We start from the raw sequence: 27,644 nt of genomic DNA on the forward strand, positions 1-27,644 counted from the left end.
TTCACTTGTTCTAATAGAATTGCCTTCCCACAGTTCTTCCTCTGCTTGCATATTAGACCTCTGACAGCTCTATTAGTGCAACATGTAAGATGCCACCTTGGAAGTCAATAATGACAGAGAGAGTCAGTATTTTGTGTCAAAATGGTGAAGCTTGAGTCATTAATGCTATGCTCATTATTATCAACAACCTGTACCCAGTAGCAGGCATGCTAATGGACATTTATGCTGTGATTCATGCAAAATGTGGATCAGCACTGTAAGTATGTTTGTATGAGTGCAGGGCGCATTCCTTAGTTTATTTTCTCATTTTATGCATTTATACGTGTAAGCAATTATCATTCAGTAAGATAGCCATGTCATAATGATTGTTGAAGTATTTTGAACCATCTCTGTCTTCTCTAGTGCTTGTTCTGACCAAGGATGCAGCACCATGACTGGTGCAATTTGTAGTTTCCAGTTAAGGATTACAAACTTTCTAGTAAAAAGGCTTCCTGCTGTTGTGCAGAATGAGCAACTTCCATTTCCCAAAAGACAGAGGGTTTTTTTGTGTAGATAATGTATATGGTCAGTAAATTTTCTCATTTTACTTTCAATAGATGAATATTATTCAACTTAAGATTAAAAGAAGAAGAAGAAGAAGCCGGTAGTTCCACACAGCAGCCGGTCGCTATAGGGTAGCTAGCCTAGGCTTAATGATCTAAATGCAGAGAACAGAGCAACTGCAGAGCTGAAAATGAGGACTTAAACTGGATCATTGGCCTTTGCAGGTAGCCAAATCATCTATCCCCATTCATGGATTTATTGAGCTCAATCCGTATACTAATTACTGCTCTTCTCATGTGTGCAAGAGTTGGAAACCTATTAATTTCCAGCTCAATATATTCAGCATGATTTTCAACCTGTTTATCTTTGTGCCAGCTTTGTTCTGTATTTTAATAGCTCTCTTCTTTCTGCTTCTCTCACCTCCCTCTCATGTTGATATTATTTCATTTCAGCCTTTATCCTGCTAGATTAAATGAGAGTCATTTCAGCCCATTCAAATATTCTTCTCCATTTGCTGATGGTTCTAAGAGTCCTTCTTTGCACTTTGTTCTCAGTTAAGTCCTTTATCATGTGTACAGGTGACCAGAATGGAGGCATTATTCTACCCATGCCTCATATTGTGGTACTGCTACTTCACTACCTGTATTAGAAATTTCTCAACAGTACATTTTAGGATTAATACTGGTTTTCTTGGGATTTTTGTCAGGGTTATGGCTCTGTGTACAAGGTGTTTTTTCTCTGCTGTTTTTTGTAACTGGTGAGTCTCAGAGTTATGGTAGAAATCCTTTTTATTACTCAAAATCTTTCACTTGTTTCTATTCAGTTGTGTACAATTCCAATTTCTAGGGGGCTTTAAGTTCTTCCCTTATGGCACACTGATAAAATCAGCTGTGCCACCAGCTTTGAGCTCCAGCAAATTTTGTGGAGATACTCCTACATTTTGTGTCAATGCCTATAATGAAAGTATGTTGGAGGTACTCCTTCATTTTGTGTTTATAATGAAAATATATTTTAAAAGAGTTCAAAACTAACACTGGAGAAATCCCAGTAATACAACTCTTTGCTTGATAACTTCCCCCCTTCCTTTTTATTTTTGTCATTTCCATATTTGGCCAGCTCACCTCACCAGTTCGTATATCAAAATCCCACTTTCTGCAGACGAACTAATGATTTTCTGTCAGGCATGGAGTGTTATATCAAAATATTTTTTGAAACTAGTCAGGTGCAGGAGAACTAATCTGTCTGCAGCACAGATAAAGTCCACCACATTTCAGTCCTGAGAAACAATAGTTATTTTGTCAAAGAAGATTAGATGAGTCAGACTTGATCTCTTCTTAGTACAGCTGTGCAATATTTATTACAACCTCTGTCCACCTCCGTGTTCTTTTGTTTACTTTCTTTCAAAATGTGTTCCAAAGCTTTGCCTGCTTTCGGAGCAGCTCTAACAATAACCAATTTCACTTTCTGCCTGCCAACTTCCTTTTTTTTTCCCTTCTTTTTTTCTTTTTTCCAAGGTGTAAGCCTTCTGTTTGTGTTCCTATTCTCGAAACATCCTCACACAGCAAATGCATTAAAATCTGCCCCTACATGCGATGGCAGGAAGGGCTTCATGAGATGGGGATTAGCCATCCCTTCCCTGTGTTGAGCACAGGCAATCCTGCATATCTTTCTTACTTCAGGTAAAGCTTCTTCTCTGCTGTTATTTTCATCCTATCAGAGCCATCCAGTGTTTGCACCCATGTCCAGTACCACCAACTCTTGTGAAAGCCCTGGTAGTGGCACATGGTAAAGGAGATATTAAATGTAAAGTAGAATCTCCTGAAGCTTGTGTAGAAGTTTAATGCATAACTGGATGCCTTCACGTGGGTAGCTGTGAAAACTTAAGCATCCGTAAGACAAAGTTTTGTGAATGTTCAATGGAATTGTGGTTGTTTCCACATGTAAGCACTTTAAAACATTTGGTTTGAACTGTTGGCAAGATGTGAGAGGCCCACCGCCTGTGTGTCAAGGGTGAGCAGCGTAGGTGGTGAGCCAAGGATGTGCCAGGCCAGCAGGCACGTTATGGGGACAGTCTGGAGACTTGTGGTCACGTGGTTGGTTTTATTCCTTAAACTGGGTGCTCCTGAGAGGTGACAGAAACCCCTCATCTGCTCAGACAGTGGTGCTGCCTAGTTTGGGTGAGCAAAGGGGCATACAGCTCCAGCAGTGCTCCAGCTTCTGAAAACCTCTGGTATTTTTAATAGATACATGTGCCTTGCAGAAGGCAGATACACAGTATGAGACATGCCCCCAGGGTTACCAGCACAGGTACAGCTTGTAGGTCATTTTTCTAGAAAAACTAGCATGACTCTTCCTAGGAAAGGAGAAATCAGAGCTATGTGTGGCCAGTGCCCAGAAGGAGCTGTTGGCTGTGGTTACCTCCAGAAGCTGGCACTGACTGGGTTTTAGTTCCTCACATTCGGTACATCCCAAGTGGAGACAGGGTGGGATGCATTTTCAGGTGATCTATTACTCTGAGCTGGTAATGTCAGTAACCAATTTTGTACCTGTCTGTGCTCAGCAGAAGTTTTCTCAGTAATGAACCAAGTTGGAATTCGATTTGGGGAAAAAAAGTTGTGTTCTGAATGGCATCAGTTCAGACTCTCTTTGATTCCTTGCTGGGGAAAATTTCTTGCTGCTGAATTTTAATCCATCTTAACAAAAGCTTCTGCTGCTTCTCTCAAGGTGTAACGGGGGAGGAATTAATGTTTTATTTTTCTCATAAAACCAATCTGAGGCTCTGTTTGCCTTAGTGATTTTGAAACCAGCATTTCTATTCTTTCCTATTCGTGGTGGAGAAATTAAACCATTTATCCCAAAAAGCGTTTGAAATCTCAATCGTTTCCTGTTGAGTTCTTTGGTTCCTAGTCCTGTAACTTGTCACAAAGTGGATTACTTTATAATTTGTAAACAGATGCAAATAACCTGTATATACAGATGTCAAAACTGATCAGATTCATTCAAGAGAGAATTGAAGAATGCTTTCTGAGGGCATGATGATGGCTTTTGCAATGAATTGATATTGTTTAAGTTGTGTTATGAACCAGTTTATTTCAACAAAAGCAAGGGTGTTACACTTGTCTCTTATGCAGTGTCTCTTGAGAGGTGACTGGGATAACGCCTTGTGAAAAAACAACTAAGCAATAATCCTAAATTTTGTGAACTAATTTTAAATCTGAATGCAGGAGCAAAAAGAAGTCTTGTCTGAGATGGCTTTTATTTTTCCTGCCTGAAATTTCCTAGTGTCTGCAATGGGAATAATAGGAGAGAATTTCTAAGCAGCTTAGCTTAGTTCCATTTTCTAAAACAGCCATAGTCCAACAGAGAAATTTCAGCTGAAAGGTTTTTGGCTGTGTTTTTTTGGTTCTGAGAAATCACTGTTTTCATCTTTAGAAGTCACTATTCTGTGATCTTCATGCGTACAGACATATTTCTGGTGTGAGTAATAACACGCTTGGGAAAATAAAGACTCTCAAGGAAAAATTAAGCCAATTACTCATGGTCAGGGTGTAATAAAGTGATAGAAAAGATATAACTGTCTTTAGAAGCCTCAAGGCATGATGTAAAAACTACTTTATTCAGTTTCTTTAGTCAACGAGAACAAAACAAATAACAGATTTACTATAAAAAAGAGAAAATGTATATCAAATAACAATGACAACAAAGCCTTAGACTAGATAAGTAGTGGAACAAGCTACAGGGGAATACTGTGCATTTATTAACACCAGGGATGTTCTGGCTTCAGAATACATTTCCTCCTTATTAAACTAATTCTGATCGTTTACAAAGATGTGACTTCTGCGAGTCTTAAAGCATTTTCTGGGCCTCTTTCCCAGTCTTCCCCACATTCACTTCATTTATCCTCAAGGTCTTTTATGCCAAGCATAACAAGAAGAAAACCTGCACTCCTTCATTTCTTCAACTAGGTGATTCTCTAAGCTTCTTTATAATCTAAAAGGCTTGGTGTTATAATGAATTATGTCTTAATGTTGAATGCTAATGCCCCAGGATATAGAAGAGGAATAACTTCTAATGCTTGCTCTCTCCAAAACACATTTAAGCAAGAGCAGTGATTCCCAGACTAAAATACATTTTAACATTTTTTACCATAGTATGACTGAATTGCTGATTTTATGTTTCAGCCTATAAAGAAGAGCAATAAATTAAAGCAAGGTGATGTTGCAGCCTAATTAAACATTTCTAAAATGTTTAATGATAGTAGTTTTACCTGTCTGAAACTATGCTCTGGTAGCTGCTGTATCAGTCACATTTAAGTTAGTGAGTAAAGTGAAAACTTCATTGGAATGGCTTATGAATTGAACGTGCCACTTGGAAATGTGTTGTTTAAATTGTTTATCTTGTTGCTAAACGTATGGTCTAATTACTTGATTTTTTGTGTGCCTTTCAAGAGGTTAAGTTTGACATCTGAAGAATTAGTATTGACTAATGCTCTTCTGGAGATTGATTAATGCTCACAAGGCCATTTGAAGATACTTGGCACTTACGCAGTGCATTATGGTGATGATCTCCAATGTATACACAATCAAGCACTGAGATGCAATGTTTTCTGAGCAGCTTGCTTCCTACCATTTGACTGTTTTTCCTTTTTTTTTTTTTCTCATTTTGTTTTAATTATTCCATTTGGTCTATGTTACAAGATTATGCTTCAGCAGTTTTATTTTTAGAAGTATAGTCCAGATAGTTACAAACATAATTTACAAATTAAGACATGTTGTAAAGGGAGAAGGCAATTCAGGCAGTAGTTGCTAGACAGGAAGATGCAGTTTTCAGAGTGAGTTAATGATCTTCACCTCAATAAGACCAACTGGCTTCCAGTGGTGACTGAGTTCATGTGGAGAGGCAAGGTTTGTGTTTCCCTACACACCTCTAGATTGTCCCTGCCTCACCTAGCAGATGGGCTACAGACCAGGAGATGCACCCCCATCAGTTCTCTCTGGCTTCTTTGAAAATATATGCAGCAGCAGCACTTGACACTTTCAGCTTCACTTAGCACTCTTAAGGTTTCATCAGCCAGGATTAAATTGCACAGGATTTTCTTGGGCAAATGGGTATCCAGTGGTTGTTTTCCTCTTTTCCACATTTCACTTTTACAAACGGAGTAAAACTTATTTGACAGTATGCCAAATATGTGTATGAACATATAGAATCATAGAATAATTTGGTGTGGAATAGACCTTCAAGATCATCAAGTCCAACCACTGATATATTTTAAGGGAAGTACAGAATCTTTGGGGATGTAGAAGGCGAGGAAGGAGAGATAATATTGAAAGGTGAAGTTGTCCTAAATAGGGCTGGAATAGTAGTTGTGCTGCATATATTTTTTAAAAAGTCAAGGAGAACTTGTAGGTGTGCATCTGCTGGTACTTGTGCAAACAGTTTAATTTCAGCACAGTTCAAAACTAGATCTAACATGAAAGATGAGTTACCATTGCTCAAGGTTGTGTGATACGATGCAATTCCCTCACCTTAATCACAGTCTTTTTTTTTTTTATAGTGATGTTGTCTTTCCCCATGTCTCATTCTTTCACCTTGTTTAGCATTTTGAGTATAGCCAAGTTTGATTCAAAGCAAACAGAGTAATTCCAAGTGCTTTGATCGCGTTTTCTGAGGTGGCAGAGGAGTAGCGTAAGTTTAGCTGGCTTACTTGTTTACTAGATAAGCAATCATTTTTCCTCCCCTAGCTTTGTAGCTGGCTTGACTGGCTAGGCAGGGTGTCAAGCAGCTTACCTTATAGCCAACCACGTGGGTGTTGGAGGTAGCCTAACAGCTTGTCATGAAAGTGCACCAAAGGAGGCACAGCGCACGTACCGACACCTCTGACTGTGATCCAGAGAGCTTGTGGCTAGTCTGTGCCAGCTCTGCATGGGCAGTTCAGTTGTAGCCTCTTATTTATAATAGAAGAAGGACTGAGTACCAGAAAAAGTATTCTCTTCCTTCCTGGCTTGCCTGCGTATTTGTTGCCTTCTCCATCTGCTCATTTATTTTTCTTCCTTGCAGTTCTCCTGCTGTTGCTCACTTGTAAGATCAAATACCAGAGGGGAAAAATCAGTGTTTTTCAAAGCAGTTGTCTTGCACAGTGACCACACATCTTTTTTACATTGCCATTTTAAACTTTTTTATTTTAATGAAGAGGTCCATGTGAGGGAAGGAGGAATTGAAGCAGTTTAGATAGCTGTCTAGGGACGTAATAACAACAACAAAAAAAGATTGTAGACTTACGAGGTTGGTGTTTGCAATGTTTTCCTGAAGATTTTCACAGGCTCCTTTAAATTTTGCTTGCAGATGGAGCCCTAGCCAGCCTATTTAGAGCAGAATTAATTTTCAGTGACAGCTTCTCTCTTGTGAATCAAAACAGCATGGTTTGTATTTCAAATGGCAACCAGAGTTATCGTCTTGATGAAGTATCTCAGAGAAGGTCTTTGGAGAGGCATGAGCTGTACAACCTGTAGTGCAGTCTGTGTAGCTTCTCAGATAAAGAAAATGGGTAATTAGTGGCAAGAGTAATCATTGCAGCAAGAATCCCTTCAGGAGGAGAAGCAATAAGTCAGAGTAAGAAGTGAAACATCAGCAGTCCTGCCCTGAAAGATACTCCCTCAGTATGCTGCCTGTGGGACAGCAAGGAGATGCACAAGTGAAGGCAGGACAGGTGCCTGCTTCAGCACATGGGCATTTCTGTCTCCAGCCCTCAGTGATCTGGGTCTGTGGAGATGCAATAGTTAGAAGAAAGAGTACAGCATTTAGGAATAAACTTTGCCAGTGAGTACTGTAGGACTGAAAACAGTGGTTACACATTGTGGCTGTCTTCATGCTGCTCTTTATGAATGCTGAGAATATCTACCTCCCCCATTGTTACTGTCATTCTTCTTGATTTGTCTGGAGATATGGATAGGCTAGTTTCTTTGAGAGCTTAGGAGAGAGAGGCTCTTACAAGGAAAGGACTAGGGTATCAGCATTTAGCAGATGTAACAATGTGCTTCCCTCAATATGCTGGAGTTTAGTTGGCCTTCTGTAAATGCCTCTGTCTGTGCAAATCAGCCCACAAGTAGACAAACAGTCCATGGACTTAGAAATTGTCAGAAATGCTTTTTAAAATGTTTTTTAAGCCTTCATGTAACCATCATTGGCTTGTATACAGGACCTGACAGAGCAATGGTGTCAACCTTTGTGAGAAATTTTGCCAACCATGCCTACTTTTTAAACGCACCTCTGTTGTTTCTGCATTATATTTGCAATACCTTTCTGTTCTGTATTCTTACCAGAAGTGACCATAAATATTGCTTAGTCCCTAAGCAGATTTATCGTGTTGATTTGTTAACATTCTTTAATATTGTTATTGAGAGATGCTGTAGATACACTGTAGCATAATTGCAGATCTGTTCTTACATATCTCTGTCTCTTTTTCACAAAAGACATTCTTTTTATGGTATGACAAATATAAGCCCTTGTTTTTCATACCATTTCAACTCTCACAGTTTTCTCCTAGAAGTGCATGATTAATGCAGATGAAGTGCTCCCTCACTTCTGACAACAACACTCTTGTTTAGCCATCAGATTTCAAAAGCACGTTTTCTTACTGTTATTGATTGCTGCTTTTTTATACTGGGAGTAGCGGAGGAGAGAAGAGGAAATTTGAGTGCTTTCCTGGTTGGCCAGGAGGGTGCTGTGACACATCGTAGAGGCAATTCAAATCTATTCATATCCAGCACCTGTTTTATCACCAATAAAAATAGACTTCTATGGAAAGAGATGGAGAACCCTTATCAGCACAACACTGATTCTTTGCAATCTTTTTCAGTTCCTTGTAGTGTATAAGAATCATTTTAGTAACTTTCCTCTCCTTGCACTTTGGCTTTCTGTTTGCATTTCTGTTTGGTATTCAGGTCCATTGTAAGCAGGAGAAGTCTCTGTGTTTACAGATGGTTGCAAAAAGAAATATGTTTATGAGATCAGCCTGGTATGTGGACACTTCTGCTGCATTGGTTTCATTCAGTTTTTTGCCATCAGCTCTGGTTGTAACAGGTTGAGTCTGCCTGGATCTCATTTCTTGAACTTCTTCCCTATGGCTGTAGCAGAGATGCCAGCTGTGAGCAGCCATATCTGCTGGTAGCTATAAGTGCAGGCTTTACTGGCTTGTACTGCAGAAGTGAGAATTCTGTTTTTATTTGGGAAAGTGAGAGAGGGGAATTTTTAAATGATGGATCCTTTATTTAATGATATCCTGGGGAGAGAAGGCAATTTTCTGATACAGCAGCAATCATCTTCAAAGAAAAACCGGTTAAGTCAATGAAGAGGTTTGGGGCTGCACATACTGTAGACATCTAAGTCGTCTCCTCAGGCTTGAGGCTTTGTGGAATCTTTGCTTTTCATTGCCTAGTGGAATTTATTGTCAGCCTAGAAAAAGGAAGGCAAACAGACTGTAAGAAGCCTTTTATATGTACTTTTCTTCCAGTTTCTCTCAATTGCTCTCCTAATGAGAAATCTTGGTTCAGAGAAATGCTGTTGCCTTACGTCTTAATGAGGAGTTGTGGTTTTACTGTGCTTTAGGAATTTTGTATCCTTTCTCTTCCAGCTAAATATACGATTAGGTAAGATAAACCACTGGATGTATCTGGTCTCTTGTACCCATGTATTTCTAGATAATTTTACTTAGCTTGTTAAGAAGGGACAGTTCTGCCCTACATTACATGATCAACTCATCACTTTCGCACATAATGGTGTGTATGCTACTGTAGTGCTGTGAACACCAGGTGAATTTTGGGCCCTCTGAGTGTGTTTGCACTGGTTCTTGTCCTCTCCAGGACTGAGAGTATCATGGTGACCAGCTCTGTAGTATCCTCTTTGTGGGAAATGGAAATGGGAAGCAAACTGAATTCTTACTTTTCACTTGAAAAATGGATTTTGATTGGTTCCGGATACCCTTGTCAGGAATTCTGGGATGACATGTTCACATTCATACACCTATTTCTGGAGAAAAATGTGGCACATCCTGCACAGTTCATTGGTCCAGTGTCTTATCCTTTTTTTTTTTTCAGTGCAGGCAAAACACACCTCTTAAATAATACATAGATTTGGAGTTTAACAAATGCAGCTCAGCTCTCTGTATTACTTTACTGTGTTTCAAAGCTTAGAAACTTGCATCTCACACTTTCAGTTCAAATAGAAAAGACCAATGGCTTCAGTTCAAATCACAGTCATTCCTAAACTGTGCTGTTCCCTAAGAAAGTCATGACTGGTAGCATCATTACTACTCCATAAATTGCCAGAGTAATGCAAAATTGGTTGTACAAGATAAAAATGAGGGCCAAAACCATCACCAAGATTTTTGACATGATAGATTTCAAAGCCGAATGTTGATGATTCTTGCTAAGTATAATCACTGAATGTGGACATCTTCCTTTTTTTTCCTTTTTTCTTTTTTTTTAATAGTGGGAAGGGGCAGAGTCTGACAAGTAACTGCTCCCTGCTGAAAAAAAAGTGACATCTTTTTGACATCTTTTTCAGTGGTTCATGCACACATTCAGAAAAATATATACATAAGTGAACATAGCAGGCTTTAGGTATGGTGTTCTAGAAATAATTTTATAAATAATTGATTGTTCAAGTAAGGGATTTACCTGAGAGTAATTTTTTCATGAGTCTATTCATGACACATTCTCTTATGTGAGCTCCAAAGGAGAGATAAAATTCGAACTAAAATATACATACCAAGCAAGCTGCAGTATGCATTTGCCTGTCAGTAAGATTGAGCTCATGCTTTGGCAATTTGTCCCATCTCTAATGTGATGTTCAGACTTACTAATATATTGAAAAGATACCCATAGGGAGGGATCAACACTGCCACAGCACAGCTCATGCTTGATAGCAGTATGAATCAGGAAGTGCCACTTGAAAGAATTCAAAAGGGAAGCTGTCTCTTGAAATTAACAGTATTTTGTTGTTATTGTTCTTTCTTTGTATATCTCTAAAGCTGAGAATCTAGAGGTGGATTCTTACAGAAAACCATAGATTGCAGATGCTCCATGGTTTTAACAGCATGGCTTCTGCAAGGCGGTAGCTGTGTGCTCAGGTGCTGCTCTGCAGTGTCAGCAGTCTCCCAGGGGCTTCTCTACAGGTCCAACTGGAACAAGATACAAAGTGCATTTTGCTGATGGCATAAACAGGAGATGTGCAACTCCTGTTTGGTTCCTATGTGTTTGGTAGATATTTGAGAAATTTGGAAAGCAGGCAAACATAATCAGTGGTGTTCTGTAAGTGTTCTGTAAGCCTTTTAAATAACACCCCTCTCTACAGAATCAAGTGCTTCATCTGCAAATGAGATGCTTGATCTTGAGGTGGTGTCTGGATGCAGGACTTGAGTGCATATTAAGTTCGAGGACAACACTAAATTGGAGGATCTGTTGACTCCTTCAAGTGCAGAGAGGCCTTGCAGAGAGATCTTGACAAATGTGAGGGCTGGACAGTCACCAAGCGCATGAAATTGTATAAGAGCAAGTGCCAAATTCTGCATGTGCATCAGATGGGCACCACAACTGAAGCAGGACGTAACATTAGAGAGCATCCAAAAAAGGGCTGCAAAGGTAGGGAAGGGTCTGAAGGGCAGGGTGTATGAGGAGCTGCTGAGGTCCCATGGTTTGCTCAGCCCAGAGCAGAGGAGCTGAGGGGAGGCCTGATGGCGGCTGCAGCTCCTCACAGGGAGCGGAGGGCAGCGCTGAGCTCTGCTCTGTGTGACAGTGACAGGGCCGAGGGAACGGCATGGAGCTGTGTCAGGGAAGGGCAGCTGGGGGTGAGGGACAAGGTCTGCACTAGAGAGTGGACAGGCGCTGGAACAGGCTGCCCAGGGTTAGGGTCATGGCCCCAAGCTGCCTAAGTTCAAGAGGCATTTGGACAACACTTTCAGACGTAGGGTTTGATTTTGGGTGGTCCTTTGTGGAGACAGGAGTTGGACTTGATGATTCTTGTGGGTTCCTTCCAACTTGAGATATTTTGCAATACTATGATTCTGTGATTATTGCACTGCTGTGGTTATGGGCCTAACTTGCCTTAAACCACACTGCTTCCCTATCAAGTTACAGAAGGGTGGCCAGAGATATTTCAAATCTTTGCCAGCAGACTACAGGGGTCACTGGTGTAAAGAACTTGGCAACTGCAGTATTTCTGCAGTACTAGATGCACTTTTTCTTATGTGCTGTATGTATTACTGAATTTTTGATTGCGTATATATAAAAATGGTCATGGCAGTACTTACTTTTACTTCATCTCATCTTCAGGGAGGAGCAGAAATTGCAGTGCTCTTTCTCTTGGGAGAGCTAGTGAGAATTAGTTACTCTTTGATTGTCTTCTGTTATTGCAAATAATAATCCCAGAGGAGGCTAGTGGAGATTATATTTCCAAAGTCCATATTGCACCGTTTATATATATATATCTTGCTGCATTTCAGAAACTGCAGTGGATCTCTCGGCAACCCCCTTCCTTCCCTAACAAATATTAGCAACTCCATTTTGTGAAATCAGGAACGAAAAGCAGCAGGGATAAATGAGTCACTCAGAATTAAACAGCAGCCTGGTAATAGATCCGTGTGGAGAGTTGATCACACAGATTCCAGATATTTTTCAGTCGGGAAAGTGTTTCCAAGCCCTCTCTCTCATTGAAGCTTTGCAAACTGCTTTCCCAAGACTCTGCAGGTCTGCTTCCCTCATCTCAAAGGCATTTTGGCATGTTTTTCTTGATGAATTTCATAGTATGAAGGATCTGCTAATACTACCATTAGTGCAGAGCTTACTTCTTACCTGAGGGCCTGTCTGTCCCTTTACATGTGGCATGATTAATGCTAGGGGACCATATTGCTAGTATAAATGTATGTTTTTATATTATAAACATATATGGCTAACTAAATAATTTGATTGATTTAGGCTGACTGCCTGGTCTTCAAGTATATGAGAATACACAGCAATGTTATCACTTTCATCATCTTCTAAGCAAAATCTGTTCTAGTTGTGTTTTGTAGACCGTTTGTACATAGCTGACATCCATGATGAGGTTTTTCATTTGTGATTAGTAAATTATCTTTGATGTACACTCCCAACGTAATGGGAAGCCTTACATTTACAGAAGAGTGAAAAAGCTATTGAATTGTTGATCTGCGGGGGAACTAAATATATGTATAGCAGAGGAAGTAGATTGTGGAGTTTTATAAAGCAGTAAGCCTTTTTCTTCCTGTATTTTATAATTATTAATCAAAGAATTATTTCTAAAACACTTAATGTAAGCATGTACTGTAATTGTTGGCTAAAATGTGCCTGTATAACTTCTACTGTCTCTTCATTCTTAGCAGCAACACGAGCTGAGTGTAAAATGCAAGCCTGGCTCTCGCATTCAAGGGTTTGGTCATTTGTTATGTCATGCAATCATTTAATTGCCAAGACTTTGCAAGGATTTCTAGGATCCTTGTTTTCACATATAGTAGCTGAACCCATGCTCTAGTGTTAGACTTCACCTAATTTTTTAGGATTTTTAATTTGAGCATAAATCTGTAGACATTTATACTTACTGTATTGCCTTCTACAGACAAAATAATCTTTATTTGGCCTGTGATATGGTATTTTATTTAATACATCAGAATATCAGTACTTTTTATTTGTTTTTTCTGTAGTGCAAACAGTGGAGTCAAGATTTTGCCATGTAAGAAAAAACTCTTGGTGTCAACATTTAGATTCTTGAAAACTATGAAGGCCGATCATCTTTGGGGTCTTCCCATGTCTTCTTGAGATGCCTTATGTATTATCTCTTAAAAGAGGACAAAAATCTTAAAGATTCCTTCTTTCTGGAAAAGGCTACTTAAATTACCCCAAACTTGTTCCCCCTGGCACCAGGGATGCATTTTGAAAATAATGGGTAGCACTGTGAGCCTGTCTGTTGTTGTAGTTTCGTGGGGAAAGAAGGATCATCTCTGTGTTACTTCCAAGTATTGTGCAAAATAAATTAAAGGAGAAAAAAATTGTACTCAGAGTTTTCCCTCTTCCAAGTGAAAATTGCTTATCAGTGTGTACCATAGTTCATTTCTTAAGGTGAAGGAAAAGATGTAAATAGCACCATACTCTCCGATCTGTTTGAGTGTTTAAGCAGAAGTGTGAGGGCAGTTGGGGCAACATCAGCACCAGTTGCCTTGGGCTCTTACTGGTTTGGGCTGTAAGAGGTGACACCCCAGCCTGATGTCTCTGGTGCTCTCAGCCTTTCCCGAAGTCTGTCCTGCAGGCAGAAATCTGTATTGTCTGCATTCTGTTCACTACAGCAACATTGACATGTAAGTCTCTGTTGTATTTCAGATCAAACAGTTACTGAAACATTGTAGTGTACTTGTGCCCTTCCAAGACAGGCGTATGCAAATATGCAAATAACTGCTCTTGACAGAGCTAGAAGAAATTTGTCCCTGATGGTGTTGTTTCTCATGGGAAAGAGCATTCAGATACAAAGTGAAAAATGAAGAAAAAACTTTTCTTTCTCAGTTTGTTTTCCTTTTTTCTATTTCCTCTATTAATCAACAGAAGAGCAATACAACATATCGTATCCATTTACTGTTTGAACAGTCAGGGATGCTTGAATGTCTTTCTCGTAATTTAGGAATTGTTTCAGGGAAAGTCTAAAAATACACATTGAAGTAACCACATAAACTCCCAGATAGAAATCAGCTCTTTTCTTTTTTTTCTTTTCTCTCTCTTTTTTTTCTTTTTTTCTGCCAGTGCAATTTATGTTGAGAAATGAACTAAGCTTCTTCCTCAAAGTCACAGCTATAGATCAGCTAGAAGCTTGAAGGACTACTTAAATCCTGATAGGCGACACATTGATCTACAGCTTCAAGAACTGTGCCAAGAAAGGAAAATCAACAAGATCTTCACCTGATTTATGTAGGCTGGAGCTTTCTTCTGTGACTTGCCTTGCCTTTGAAAGGTGATCTCATGGAGGCATAATTAAAACTTGATGATGTTATTAAATAATCATGATGATACGTGTCCCTGTGTTGCAGCCATATGTATGTTTTTGCATTGCTTACAAATGTGGCTAGTTCCTGCTTGTGAAAATGAAGGTTACGGTGTACTTACTGGGCTTAAGGCCAGAAATTTTTCATGCAGCTCTTTTGTGAAAGGTCTCCAAATTATTCTAACGCTGAATCTCTGTTTTTGTTTACAATTAGTCAAACTGCAAGTTAGTGAAAAAAACAAATCCAAGAAGTTTTGACAACTGAGCAGCCTCTAAATTTGCCCACTCAGTGGAGAGAGGCAGTACCCTGAGAGCAGAGATACTGACTTAGGGATGGAGGCAGCGGAAGTTGTGACTCAGTATTAACTCTGATCTGAAAACCACTGGTAACTCAGTTTTGCCTTTTTCTTCATCCTTATCTTGCTTGGATAATGGAGAAAGAAAGTGTTGGGTCAAGGTTTCTCTCATTAGACGTTTAGAAACTGAGCAGAATGTAGACCTGGCCTGCAGCCTATAGATACGCTCTAAGATAAAGATTGCTGATGTGCTTCATTTACAATGTTCCCATCGAATTAAATTACTTGGGCTAGAATTTTTGAGATATACAAAAAGCTGCCTTTGAAATCAATTCTGGGTATTTTTCTCTACTATCCGGATGCTGGTGGGAATTTTGAAGAAAGTATGCATCTGTCTTTTAATTTTTCTTAAGATTTGTACTGCGCCTTAAGATTCCTTCTGCTTTCAGGCCTAAGGTTCTCCATTTATATAAATAACAGTGATTTTTACTCTTTCATTTTTGGACTGAAAAGACATAAACCACAGTACGTTTTCTTATAGAAAAGATGGGGGGACAGCACCTCTGATTCTGCATGCATGGTTGTCAGCATAGTAGATACAGTTCGGGTTTGATTATGATAAGAAGCATGAGTTAGAACTGATAATCAAGATCATGAGAATCCCCAGCCTTTCTATTAACTTTGATTTATTGATCATTATGAGTAGGAGCAGAGATAAGCTCTGGCTCGGAGGAGGACCAGAAAGGCCAGTGTGCACTGGGGTTATTGCCTTGTTTCACACTGTGATTTACAGTGACAGTACAGGCTGCATTCTTCTGCTCGGTGTTATTTTATTTCTTCTCATCATTATAGTATTTCATGACTTAAAGACAAGTGCCCTCTGAGAATCTGTTCCGTTGTTTCTCTAACATTATTGCAGGCTGAAGGTCTGATTGTTGGAAGTGCTGAGCCCTTGCAGCTCCTGCTGAATGAATGGAAACTGAAGGTGCTCTGAAAATTAGCCTGAGGTGTTTTGTCCTTTTAAAGCAATTGAGCGTTTCCTCGTAAATATAGGTCTCTGCTTTGACTAATTCCCCCTTGTCAGCACATCCTTTTAAGTAAATGCCGTTTATTTGATAAGAAGGAAACCTATGCTCCAAAATTAACTCTCATCTTCGCTATGTAGCTGAGGATTTTATTAGATCTTAGTAATTCTAATGTTAAAATTAAGCCTCAAATGTACAATTAAGCTTTAGAGATTTGCTTTGTAATTGGAATATTGCATCTTGAGAAAGATCAAAAACCATATTTCTTGGAGGCTTCAGGTAATTGTAAGCGCATCTGGTGTTCCTTTGGTGTTCTTAGCAGCTACTAACATGGCAGAACTTACAAAACATGCTGGAAGGGTATTTTTGTGGTTAGAGGTACTAAGACCAAGAGCTTGAATCTCATACAAGGGGTCAGCCTATCTGTACCATTCACATTCTCTTCATTCTAATTTCTCTGGTCTCACTGAGAGAAAGAAAATATCATATAATGTTGCAGTTTCAAGGAAAAGGGTATTTTATCCCAATGCTGTATACTACTACCATTCTTCAAGAGGATGAAACATACCTAAGCTATGACTGTTTGATCCTGAAGGAAGGGAAGATGCTGCTGTATGGGCACGTGAGTGACTACTGAAAAAGACCAGAAGAATACTGGATTGAGAACTGAGAGATGAAACAGAGATTTGAGAACAGGGAACATGATAAAGAACTGAATCAACATGACTGTTCTTTTTAAAGAAGATAAACGTGCAACCTACTTGGAGGTGGCCCTCCAAGCCATGGCAGGGTTTAAAGATCTTCTGTCCTTGGCTAAAGCCTCTTTTGTTCCTGGGTTCTCAGGGAGGCCAAGAGTTCAGTGTTGCTTCAGCTCTATCCTTAGTATTTGAAAATACATTCTTCACTCAAAGAAATTCAGAGCAGTCTTATCAAACTAAACTCTGCCTTTTCAGAACCATCATGATAGTATTCTTTTATTTTGCCTTCCTTAAAGCCTGTATTTGATTTTTATAAATAATGTTTTGTGTGTGTGGTGTTGTTTTCTTTTTTTGTTTTTTTTTGTTTTTGTTTTTTTCTTTGCCCCATCCCAAATAAGGGACAGGTGTCATAAGATCCATTTGTTTCCAGTTATTTTCAAAGAACAAATTTAACCGGTTATATTTTCATACGTCCATATACAATATGGTAGCTAATCAGCTGTGTCAGCACAACTTCGTATTTCAGTACATTGATCTAATATTATTTGACCACAACAACCCCAGGCAACTCTACAGGGTTGGAACAGAGTGGCTTGAAGACTGTGTGAAAGAAATGGACTTGAGGGTGTTGGTTGACACAGCTAAATGTGAGCCAGCAGTGCGCCCAGGTTGCCAAGAAGGCCAATAGCATCCTGGCTTGTATCAGAAATAATGTAGCCAGCAGGAGCAGGGAAGTGATCATCTCCCTGTACTCGGCTCTGGTGAGTGAGTACCTTGAGTACTGAGTTGAGTTTTAGGCCCGTCAGTACACAAAGACTTTGAGACCCTGGAGTGTATTCAGAGAAGGGCAGTGAAGCTGGTAGGAGATCTGGAGCACAAGCCATATGAGGAGCAGCTGAGGGAACTGGGATTGTTCAGTCTGGAAAAAGGGATGCTCAGGGGAGACGTTACTGCTCTCTACAACCACCTGAAAGGAGACGCTGGCACAGTGGTAGTTGGCTTCTTCTCCCTAGTAACCAGTGATAGGACGAGAGGTAATGGCCTCAAGTTCAAGTTGGCTATTAGGAAATAGTTTTTCTCTGGAAAGAAAGGCATTGGAATGGGTTGCCCAGGGAAGTTGTCACCATCCCTGAAGGTGTTCAGGAAACATTTAGATGTTGCAGTAAGGGATATGGTTTAGTGGGGAAATACTGACGGTAGGTGGGCGATTGGACCAGATGATGTTGGATGTCTTTTCCAACATTGGTGATGTTTAGTGTTTGGTTCTCAGCTGTCAATACAGTACACACTGTTAGCAGTCGAAAGATTGTTTCATTGAGGATACTTATGTTTCTGCCTGTGTCTCTCCGTCCAGAGAGCAACAAAAACTTAGCACTGGTTAGGCACCCACTGCGAGAATATTCAGGCAAGGTGGTCATTGCTTCCTCTTGCTCTTGTTGGTGGTCTCATGCAGAGAAGCACTGTGTTTCATTAACTTGAAGACCAAGGCTAGATTTTCAGAATTATGTTTTGACAACCTTTGCTACTAGATCTAGGATTCCTGTGAATTATGGTTTGTGACTGGTTGTCACAATACACTATATGCATGTTTGGGGAGATGATGTTGTTGTTGATTGTTTGTTTTTTACTCGTGCCTTTAAATGTTTTATTCCACTACTCCTTGTTTTTCTGTTTTTAGCCAGTGAGACATGCAACGATTTCCATCCCATGTTCTTCACACATGACAGATCGTTTGAGGAGTTCTTCTGTATCTGCATTCAGCTCTTGAACAAGACATGGAAGGAGATGAGGGCAACTTCGGAGGACTTCAATAAGGCAAGAAAAGGGGTGGGGAGGTAATCACTGGGCAAAATGGTGAAACAAGGCCGTTCTTCCCTAGAGGTACAGAGATTAACTGATCCCACTTCAGCTGAATACTGTGGGGTGTCTTCTGTTCAGATTCACTGCACATTGGAAGGGCGGCATTTAGAAAGCAGCAGTTGGAATGGAAGGAATAAGAGAAGTTCATAGACCTTTTTCAATCATTTTTAACTGCAGACTGAAAATAAAAACCTGGCTTGAGGCGAAATTCTGCCTTTTTATGTTAGCAATATTATGCTGAAGTGCTGCAGCCTCTAATGTTGTAAATAATGCAGAGATTGCTGCAGTGATAATTCTGAGCATCCCTTTCATTTCGTACAAGCACTAAAGTAGTAAAATATTCAAGAGGGTCACAATCCTGACAAAGTGCTGTACAGTCTGGCCAGCTGAAACAAAACAGAACAAATAACTATTGTTATTGCACCCTTTTCATTGTAAGAGAAATCTGAAAGTTTCAACCAATCTTCTGACTGACAACAAAGCAGTTGAGAACCAGGCTGTGTGTCTTTATGGGTCCTAGGCATCCTGGTTTAACTGTGTAACATAAGAAGAGGCTGAACAGTATCTTTGGCATTTTCCAAGTAGGACAAAATTGTGTTTATGTGACCTGCTGGCATCTTCATCATTTTGGGGAGCCTTCAACAGACTCTTGAGCCTCTGCCTGAGACCAGATGTTGATTATAGACATATTGCTTGAGAATGAAAAGTAAGACTGCTGCATTGCATCATCATCTCCCAAAGAAGTGCTCTGTTATCACTAGATGTGAATGTTATATGTACTCTAGTAAGGATGATCATCTCTAACTTCTTAATGAAATGGTCTAAGCGTCCATTTTCCACTGCAGAGGGAAGGTGAATACTTAGGACACATTATGAAATAACCTTTGTTGATTTCTTCATGGTAAGATACTTCTAGTTAGCAGCAATACCTGAACTCTGGACAAAAAAAAAAACAAAGGGAAGTCCAAAATGCAGGCAGGATAACCTAGAAGCTTGCTCTTGTGTGGAATTTCTGACACACTTCTCTTTCCAAGTGGTACAGAACTGCAGAGAGAATAATAGCAAGATAATCTATTGAAGAATTTAGAAAATGAAAAGTAAGGATTTAAAAGTAATAACTTTTTTTAATAGACTGCTTCATAATATGTGGTTGTTTAAAACAAGTGTATTAATAACTGCCTATTGCTTATAGGCCTTCTTTCTCAGGAGAAGGATTTGTATATATAACTTTCTACAACTTTAGTTGGTATATTATTAGTAATCCTAGGGAATTCAAGTAAAAGTGGGCCTATTTCTGGCAACAGCCAAGATCATCCTAAGAGAAAATACAGAAATGTGCTTGTTAGAGTTAGACTTTGGAACTTTGGAAGATCAGGTAGTTTCTTCTCAGATCTGATAAGTGAGTTAGTTGTGTTTTTATGTTACTGAAAATCTAGTGACTTTACCCAGCAGTTCTTCCAGAATGTGCAGGCTGGCAGTAGATTCTGCTGCCTGTGTCATGGAAGACATAGGCAGCCTTTAACTTCACAGAATAAACGCGTGTACTCTTGCGTCCCACAAGGCCAACAGTATCCTGCACTGTGTTAAAAGAGAGGTGGCCAGCATGGTGAGGAAGGTGTCTTTATGGACACAGTTCCTCTGTACTCTACCCTTATGAGGCCCCATCTGGAGTACTGCATCCAGGTCTGGGGCCTCCAGCTCAGGAAAGATGTGGAGCTTTTCTAGAGGGTCAACAGGAGGACCATGATCAGAGGGCTGAAACACCTCTCCTGTAAAGACAGGTTGAAGGAGCTTGGCTTATTTATCTTGGAGAAGAGTACACTCTGGGAGACCTCATTATGGCCTTCCAGTATTTAAATGGAGATTATAAGCAGGAGTGAAATAAACTTTTTACATGGGTAGACTGTGAAAGGAAAAAGGGGAAATGGTTATAAACTAAAGGAGGAGGAATTTAAATTAGATGTCTAGAAGTTTTTCACTGAGAAGGTGGTGAGGTGCTAGCACAGGTTGCCCAAAGGATGTGTGGATGCCCTATCCCTAGAGGTGTTCAAGGCCAGGCTAGATGGGGCCTTGAGCAACCTGATCTAGTGCTTAATCTCGTGACAGGCAACCCTGGTCACAGCAGGGAGGTTGGAACTAGATGATCTTTGCAGTCCCTTCCAACCCAAGGCATTCTGTGATTCTTTGAAACGTGAGAGTTGTGGTGATGCTTGAAAGACTCATCCAGGATCTCTGCCTGCTGAAATCATTCTTGGTTTTGTAACCCTTTTCAGTAAGGGGGGGGGAATGCTAAACTCCTATGGTTTTCATTTCTAGCAGTTCAGTTATGGTCTGCTTATCTAAATCTTTTCTCTTAGTCACAAGATTTTTCTGCTCTTAGCCACTTCAGATGATGTGTAGTAGTGGTGTGCATTACTCAGCTGATAACTGTCTTAAAGGGATCTGTGAGTAAGGTAAACTATGCTGTCACGTGGGCTTGTGAAGCACTTCTGGATTTGTGGAGGATGAGATGTTATGTAGTGGTAAGTTTAATCATCTGGTTGGTACCTGACAGCTGCCAGTGCTGATGACTTTACCAAACCAAACCAAGCAACATTGTTTTTAATCGTTACTTGACAAGCAGCTTTGGTGATCTTGACGTGTTAATATTCTTTCTCCATCCTTTCTGTGTGCTGAGTACCTGTTCTTTATGCAGCATGTTTTGCAAACTTGGCAGGCAAAGACTGTATAGACCCAGGGAGCATTTGGCCTACCCTTTCAGGAGTAAATGGGAGTAAAGCAGATACCTTACAGGATGCAGTAACTTAGCTGATGGTGAAGAATTCTCTTTTCTCCTATCTTTATATTACTATTATTCAGATTCGGTAACTTGATTGTCTTGGTAATGTGTGGAACATCACTTGGCTAAAGTCTGCTATCTACCTGAATGATGGGATCATTTATTTTCTTCCTTCTTCCCTTCCTATTCCAAAATACACAAGACAAAATTGGAAGCTCTTGGTATATTGTGTGGTAACTCTTTATTGAGACCTGGAGATTCCATTAAAAAGCTCATCTGCTTGCTTTACTCTTTAATAATAAGTGAAGTGAAGGAGCTTTAAGAGTTTAATTTTAAACTTTTGATTAGTCACAATAGATTGCATAGGAGAGGTGGTAGGAGGTCTGTGTGCAAATAGGAAGATTCATTTCCTCATGTCCTGCATTGAAGAGTTACAGGTGCTTCAAAGAAGTGAAGCGATCTAATACTTCCCCACAGGTCTGAATCATAGAATTGTTTGTTGGAAGGGACCATTAAGGGTCAGCTATTCCAACTGCCCTGAAATGAACAGGGGCATCTACATCTCAGTTAGATTGCTCTGAACCCAATCCAGTCTGAATGTCTTGGGATGGGGTATCTACCGCATTGGTGGCTCATGTCCACCTTGACATCCTCCAGAACATCAACATCCTTTTTAGCAGAAAGGGGCTCTATCCTTTTGTCCCCCAGCTGGCATTGCTACTGGAGTTTGTCACAACCCAGGTGCAGGACCTTTCACTTGGGTTTGTTGAATGCTATGAGATTCACCTGGACCCACTGCTTGAGCCTGTCTAGAACTCTCTGGATGGCGTCCCGTCCCTCCCAACAACACAAAATAACTTGATGTCATCTGTAAACTTGCTGAGGGTGCACTCAATCCCATTGTTGATGTCACTAATGAAGATATTAAACATTAGTCCCAGTACTGAGACCTTAGGGACACCACTCACCACTGATCTCCGTCTGGACATTGAGCCATTGACCACCACTCTCTGGCTGCGATCTTACAACGAGTTTCTCCTCCATTTGACATCCACCAATCAAATCCATATCTTTCCAATTTGAGTGAAGGATGTTATGAGGCACTGTGTCAAAGGCCTTACTGAAGTCCAGATAGATGGTATCAGTGTCTCTTCCCTTGTCCATTCATGAAGTTATGCCATCATAGAAGACCACTAGATTGTTCAGGCAAGACCTGCCCTTGGTGAAGCTATGCTGGCTGTCCCGTATCACCTCCCTGTCTTCCATGTGCCTTAGCATAGATTCCAGGAGTATCTATTCCATGATGTTCCTTGATACAGAGGCCAAAGGATTGATATTTCCTTGGGTCATCCTTTTTGCCTTCATAAAAATGGGTGTGATGTTGCCTTTTTTCCAGTCACCAGGGGCTTCACCTGACTGCCTTTTCAAATATCATTTGGAATGGCTTGGCGACTACATCAGTCAATTCCCTCAGGACTCTAGAATGCATCTCACTGCAACCTATAGACTTACAGATGTTCAGGTTTCTCAGGTGGTCATGAACTTGATCTTTGCTTGCAGGTTTCAAAGCTTATACAAAGATTAAGACTTCCTTTTGGCAATAATATCGCATACTATACCTCTATGGTTCCACAGTCCATCTTGTAGAGATTCCTTATAGGTTTGTTGATTTTTAAAAAAAAACTTAGTAAATAAATAAAATGGCACTTTATCCACAGTTGGAAGAATGTGATGGTGTTTTAGTGGGACATTTATGATCTCATGCTTTGTCTCTCTGATTCCCATTCATTAAAACAGGCACTTTTTGTCAGACTTAATCCTCTTGCATTAGCAAAACTCTTTGAATCTCTATGGTGATAGTATGATACTGTCAGACTAAAACCTTTTTTAAAGTCTCCCAGTATACTAATGGTTGTCTGGATAGAATAATTTATTCAGGCAGCTAAACATATATTTTGCTTTTGTAATATTTCAATACATGTGTAATTCATGTCTGGTGAGTTTTCTAAAGAAATTAAGATACAGTGGGATAGACAGACATGCAAATGGCAACAATTCCATTTGAAACTTTTTTGTTTTTCTTTGAGTCTATAGATGATCAAAAGACATTTAACACGCTCTATCCTCCACAGTCATTTGTGATCAGACAGCATAGTTTATGATTTTGAAAATATAAAGCTTGGAGACAAGATTATATAATTCTACATGTTTTATTGCAGCAGAGGAAAACATTCTGTATAGCTTTTGGAGACAGTGCTGACTATAAGAAAGCTGAACTGATTTATCTTATACTCCAGCATCTACAATTCTTCATCATCAGCCTGCCAACTTAAATAGGTGTCTGTCAGTCAATTTTTCCTCCAGTACGGGCCAGCTGTATTCTACTTGGCCTGCTCAGGGTATCCAGGCTTTGCTGTCACACAGGCTATGATGTACTTAAGTTGGCCAGTTGTATTTTTAACATGATAGTCGGTGGAATATTTGGTACCGGTCCCACACTGTAAAATTCCCCCTGTGGAGCCAAACTGAAGTATACTCCCAAAGGAAAATTGTATTGATCTCCACTAGTTACAGTTAGGTGAATGCCCCTACTTTGTCCTAACGAGAGTTTACGTAGAGAGAGATATCCTGTGTTACTGATCTTCTTGTAAAATACACTTGCTTGTTGTGAGACGAGACTGCAGATAGGAGATGCAGGGATATGATTATCCTCTCACCTTTGTTCTCCAAAAATTTGTCTGCTGCTTTTTATGAAATTGAATTTTATGTACTAATAGGAAGAAAGGTATCTTGTCTTGTTAGACCTTCAGAACAATATGAGATCTATTTATTCTCTGCTTAGTGCCATCTTAAAAACAAAACAAACGGCAACAACAAAAAGCAAAGAAAGGAAGGAAAAAAATTACTGATTCCAGCTCCATTATGTAAGAAAAAATGAAGTTACTTGGTTCACTAGTCAGGGTTTTCAATCAGTTTTGTAGAGAGTAAACATAATGGTAACTATTTTTATTAGTCTATAGAGTAGTTTTGGGTTTTTAGATGGCACAAAAATCACTAGTCATAACAAAACAGATTATCTTTTCAACAGAACTTAAGCTGAGCTAACTGATAAACTGTGGTGTACAGTGCTTGAAATCAAAATCTAATGCACTCACTGAAACTATAGGTTTAGGGAATGGAAAAGCAGAGGAAGGTCAGCTAATGGTGCTACTGACGCATTTTCCTCATTACTGAGAATTCAATTTATTTTGCCCTTTGGACATATGTTTGAGATCACTGAAGTATAAAACACCAAGTTTAAAATGTTCTATGAAAATGTATTTTGTATTGGTGTAACACCTCCAAAAATCTGTTTTCAGCATCTTGGCATAGCTGGCCCTAGTCCCACACTAGCAGACCTGCGTACCCTGAAGTAGTTGTGCTTATGATGTAGAATCACAGAATCACAGAATCGTTTAAGTTGGAACAGACCTTTAAATGTCATTTAATCCAACTCCCCTGCAATGAACAGGGGTACCTACAGCTAGATCAGATTGCTCAGAGCCCTGTCCAGCCTGACCTTGAACGTCTCCAGGGACAGAGGCATCCATTACCTCTCTAGGCAACTTGTTCAAGGTTTTCTACACTTACTAGTAAAAAAAAATAATTCCTTATATCCAGTGTAAGTCTCCCTTATAGTTTGAAAGCAGCAATGATATGTTCTTAGAGCAGCAGCGGCCTGTGTATCTGGCCATGTCAGTGACAAGCCAAACCTTGGTGCTGAGTCTGTACAGAAGAGGGGCCTCCTCTGCAAGGGGATGATATATGGCTCTGATGGGTATAAAAAGGAAAGCACTGTGTTGTGCAGTAATCGGTATAGCAGATATTGTTCACAGTGGCAGCAGATGCAAACAATAAATGCCCTACGTGAGTCCTGTAATTAAATACCAAAGCAGACAGTGAGGCACTTGATAACCACAGAAGATGTTTATTGCTCGTGCTCAGACCCTGTGAACATTTTTCCTTGCTCTGTGACAAGATAACAGAAAAGGTAACCAAGCATAACATAAAAATGAGAAATACTATTTCTTTCTTGGATGATGGTTCAGAAACGCTGCACCACAGGTTTCTCATCTTCTTAGTGTACTGAAGGCAGCTGTAGAATGAATCACTGGGTTCAGACTGTGACCGAATCTTCACAGGCAGGATTTTAAGGAGGGACACTGTGTAAGTAGTGTTTTGTGTGGAAACAAGTGTGGTGGTCTCATGTCACCACAAAGTAGTACAAGCTAGCTATGGGGAAGCAGACGTCCGAGGGGTGTGTTTGGAAAAGTTCGGGACAGCAACACAAGGTGACAGTTGTAGAGGAGCTGTCACCTGCTTGCTGGATGTCCTACAAACAGGGGACACTCCAGGGGCAGAATGTACGTGGACCCTGTTTAAAATGCCCCCCTCACTGCCATCTTGCCCCAGTTTTATGTGCTAGGCTGTGTCATAGCAGCTCCGTGGGCTCTGCCTTGCAGCAGGCCCGTAGGGGAAGCAGGTTTCCTCTCGTACTTGGATGATCCCCTCCAGCAGCAGTAACACCATCTCACAATTTTCTCCTTGATAACACCACTTTACAGGAGGCAAAGGTATGCAGAGACCAAGTGTCTTGACAGTGAAGAAGCAGCAGGGCCAAGAGCAGCAACAGGGATTCTGTCTGGCTGCTCTGGCCTCCTCCATCAAACGCACTGCAGAACCATCCTCGCAGCAGTGCTTGAGCCTGTCTGGCTGTCTGTTCCCAGCCATGCAAAGGGATGTGGGCAAGACAGTGTCAAAGGGAAGAACAATTTTCTTAAAGAGGAGAGAAAAATTAGTTAAAACAAACCAATTTGCAAGTCAAATCCTTTGGTCTTTCTGTGTGAACCTGTCCGCCATTTGATTTCCTTTTAATTATTAAGGAGGGGAGAAGGTGGTAAATAGCTCTTTCACAGATGTTCCCCAAAGCATGTGGTGTTTTCTTATCAGTGTCTCGCTAGTCAGAAGCAGATGCATTTATCTTCATTTGAGAGCGCTTGTGGAAGAATTCTCTTTGTGTTCTACTTGTGGGAAAGACTGGGCTAGTGGAATGATTACACCTCCCTGTTAGCTTTATTGCACCTTCCCTTGGCAGTGCTTTGTTTATATCAGACAGGAATACTGCAAATAAATTATTCTCACGTAGAACGAATTCAGTATTCCCCTGGCTTACGGAGATTAGAGCAAATTAAATTCCACATTTTCACACCTGAAGCCATTAGCATTTTAGTAACTTTTATTGGAAGCAAATCATTGCTATAAATATATTGTGTCATTAATCGTGTAATGTATGAATTTATAAAAAAAATTTAGAGCACTTAACAGTTTGAAAGTCTGCTGCGTATCTTGTACAGAAAATGTGACTTTTTAATTGAAAAAAAATCACCGTTTGAGTACCAAGGAAATCCCCTAGCAAGGATACGAGAGGACAGAGTGGTTGTCAGATCTATTCTATTCGTAATCACTTGCTTAAGAAGGGTCTGATTAAAGCAGTGCAGTTGAACACAGTGTAGGAAGAGCCTTTTTAAGATCTTTTCCCAGCATTCGGTCAGTGTTTCCTCTGTGCTTTTTGTGGCCTGGATACTGCCAGTTTATTTCTTCATCAGCTGCTCATTTGGGAATGGCACTGTTTTGACTTCTCCATCTCTGTGCATTTATCCACACCTATCAGATCTCCAAATGTGTCCCACAGTGTTTGTCAAAGCAAGTTTATTACTCATCTGCTGCTTCTGGCTGCAGGATCCTGAGGAGAGGTGCTTAAGACTCTGATGATGCAGCTTCCCAGTTACTGAAGGCTCGATCTGTAAAAATCAGCTGTAACTTTAAACATTCATATCTCAAAGGCTTGGACTATCAAACTCATAGGAACTGAACAAATATGTTGCATTTTTAAATGTTGTTAGTTGCCTCTTTCTGAGAATTTTTCAACGTTGGCATTGTCAAGAATGCAAATATATTTTAAAAACATTAGAGGTAACTTGTGAAGTATAAATTCTTATATTGGATAATGAAGCGGAAGGGAGAGATGTTCTTGCCCTTTCTCTGTGCTTCTAGTTTAAAGATTTTTTTAATTTGAAAATAGATTTTTCATTACTTCCTGTCTTTGCCAGAAGGCTTTGGAAGTCTTTAGTGGCAGGGTCACATCTTGTTGTTATTGTAGCTGAACTAGCCTTCTCTATTGATCACATATGCAGTGATTTCAAGGAAGTCACAGGCTTAAAAGGAAAAGCATTTTAAGCCCGAAATTCTGCCCATTTGTGTTCCAGTATGGGTACACTAAAAAAGAGATGGATTCTTCAGCAAAGAAGAATGTCTCAGCAAAGCATCTCTTACTATTTGGAAAAGTTTTTTATTGTTTTGTTGTTGCTGT

The 27,644-nt window shown here is 40.0% G+C and overlaps 1 protein-coding gene across 4 annotated transcripts in view; it reads left to right on the forward strand.

The window, feature by feature from the left end:
* ELMO1 (engulfment and cell motility 1) overlaps positions 1-27,644 on the forward strand; it is a 291,509-nt gene that overhangs the window by 170,634 nt on the left and 93,231 nt on the right. For all 4 annotated transcript variants that reach the window (XM_010713028.3, XM_019616661.2, XM_010713029.3 and 1 more), the window contains one exon: positions 18,275-18,411. In XM_010713028.3, coding sequence (XP_010711330.1) covers positions 18,275-18,411 — 137 coding nt within the window. The remainder of the gene's footprint in view (positions 1-18,274; positions 18,412-27,644) is intronic.

The sequence above is a fragment of the Meleagris gallopavo genome, chromosome 6 (genome assembly GCF_000146605.3).
Source record: "Meleagris gallopavo isolate NT-WF06-2002-E0010 breed Aviagen turkey brand Nicholas breeding stock chromosome 6, Turkey_5.1, whole genome shotgun sequence".
Lineage (NCBI taxonomy): Eukaryota > Metazoa > Chordata > Aves > Galliformes > Phasianidae > Meleagris > Meleagris gallopavo.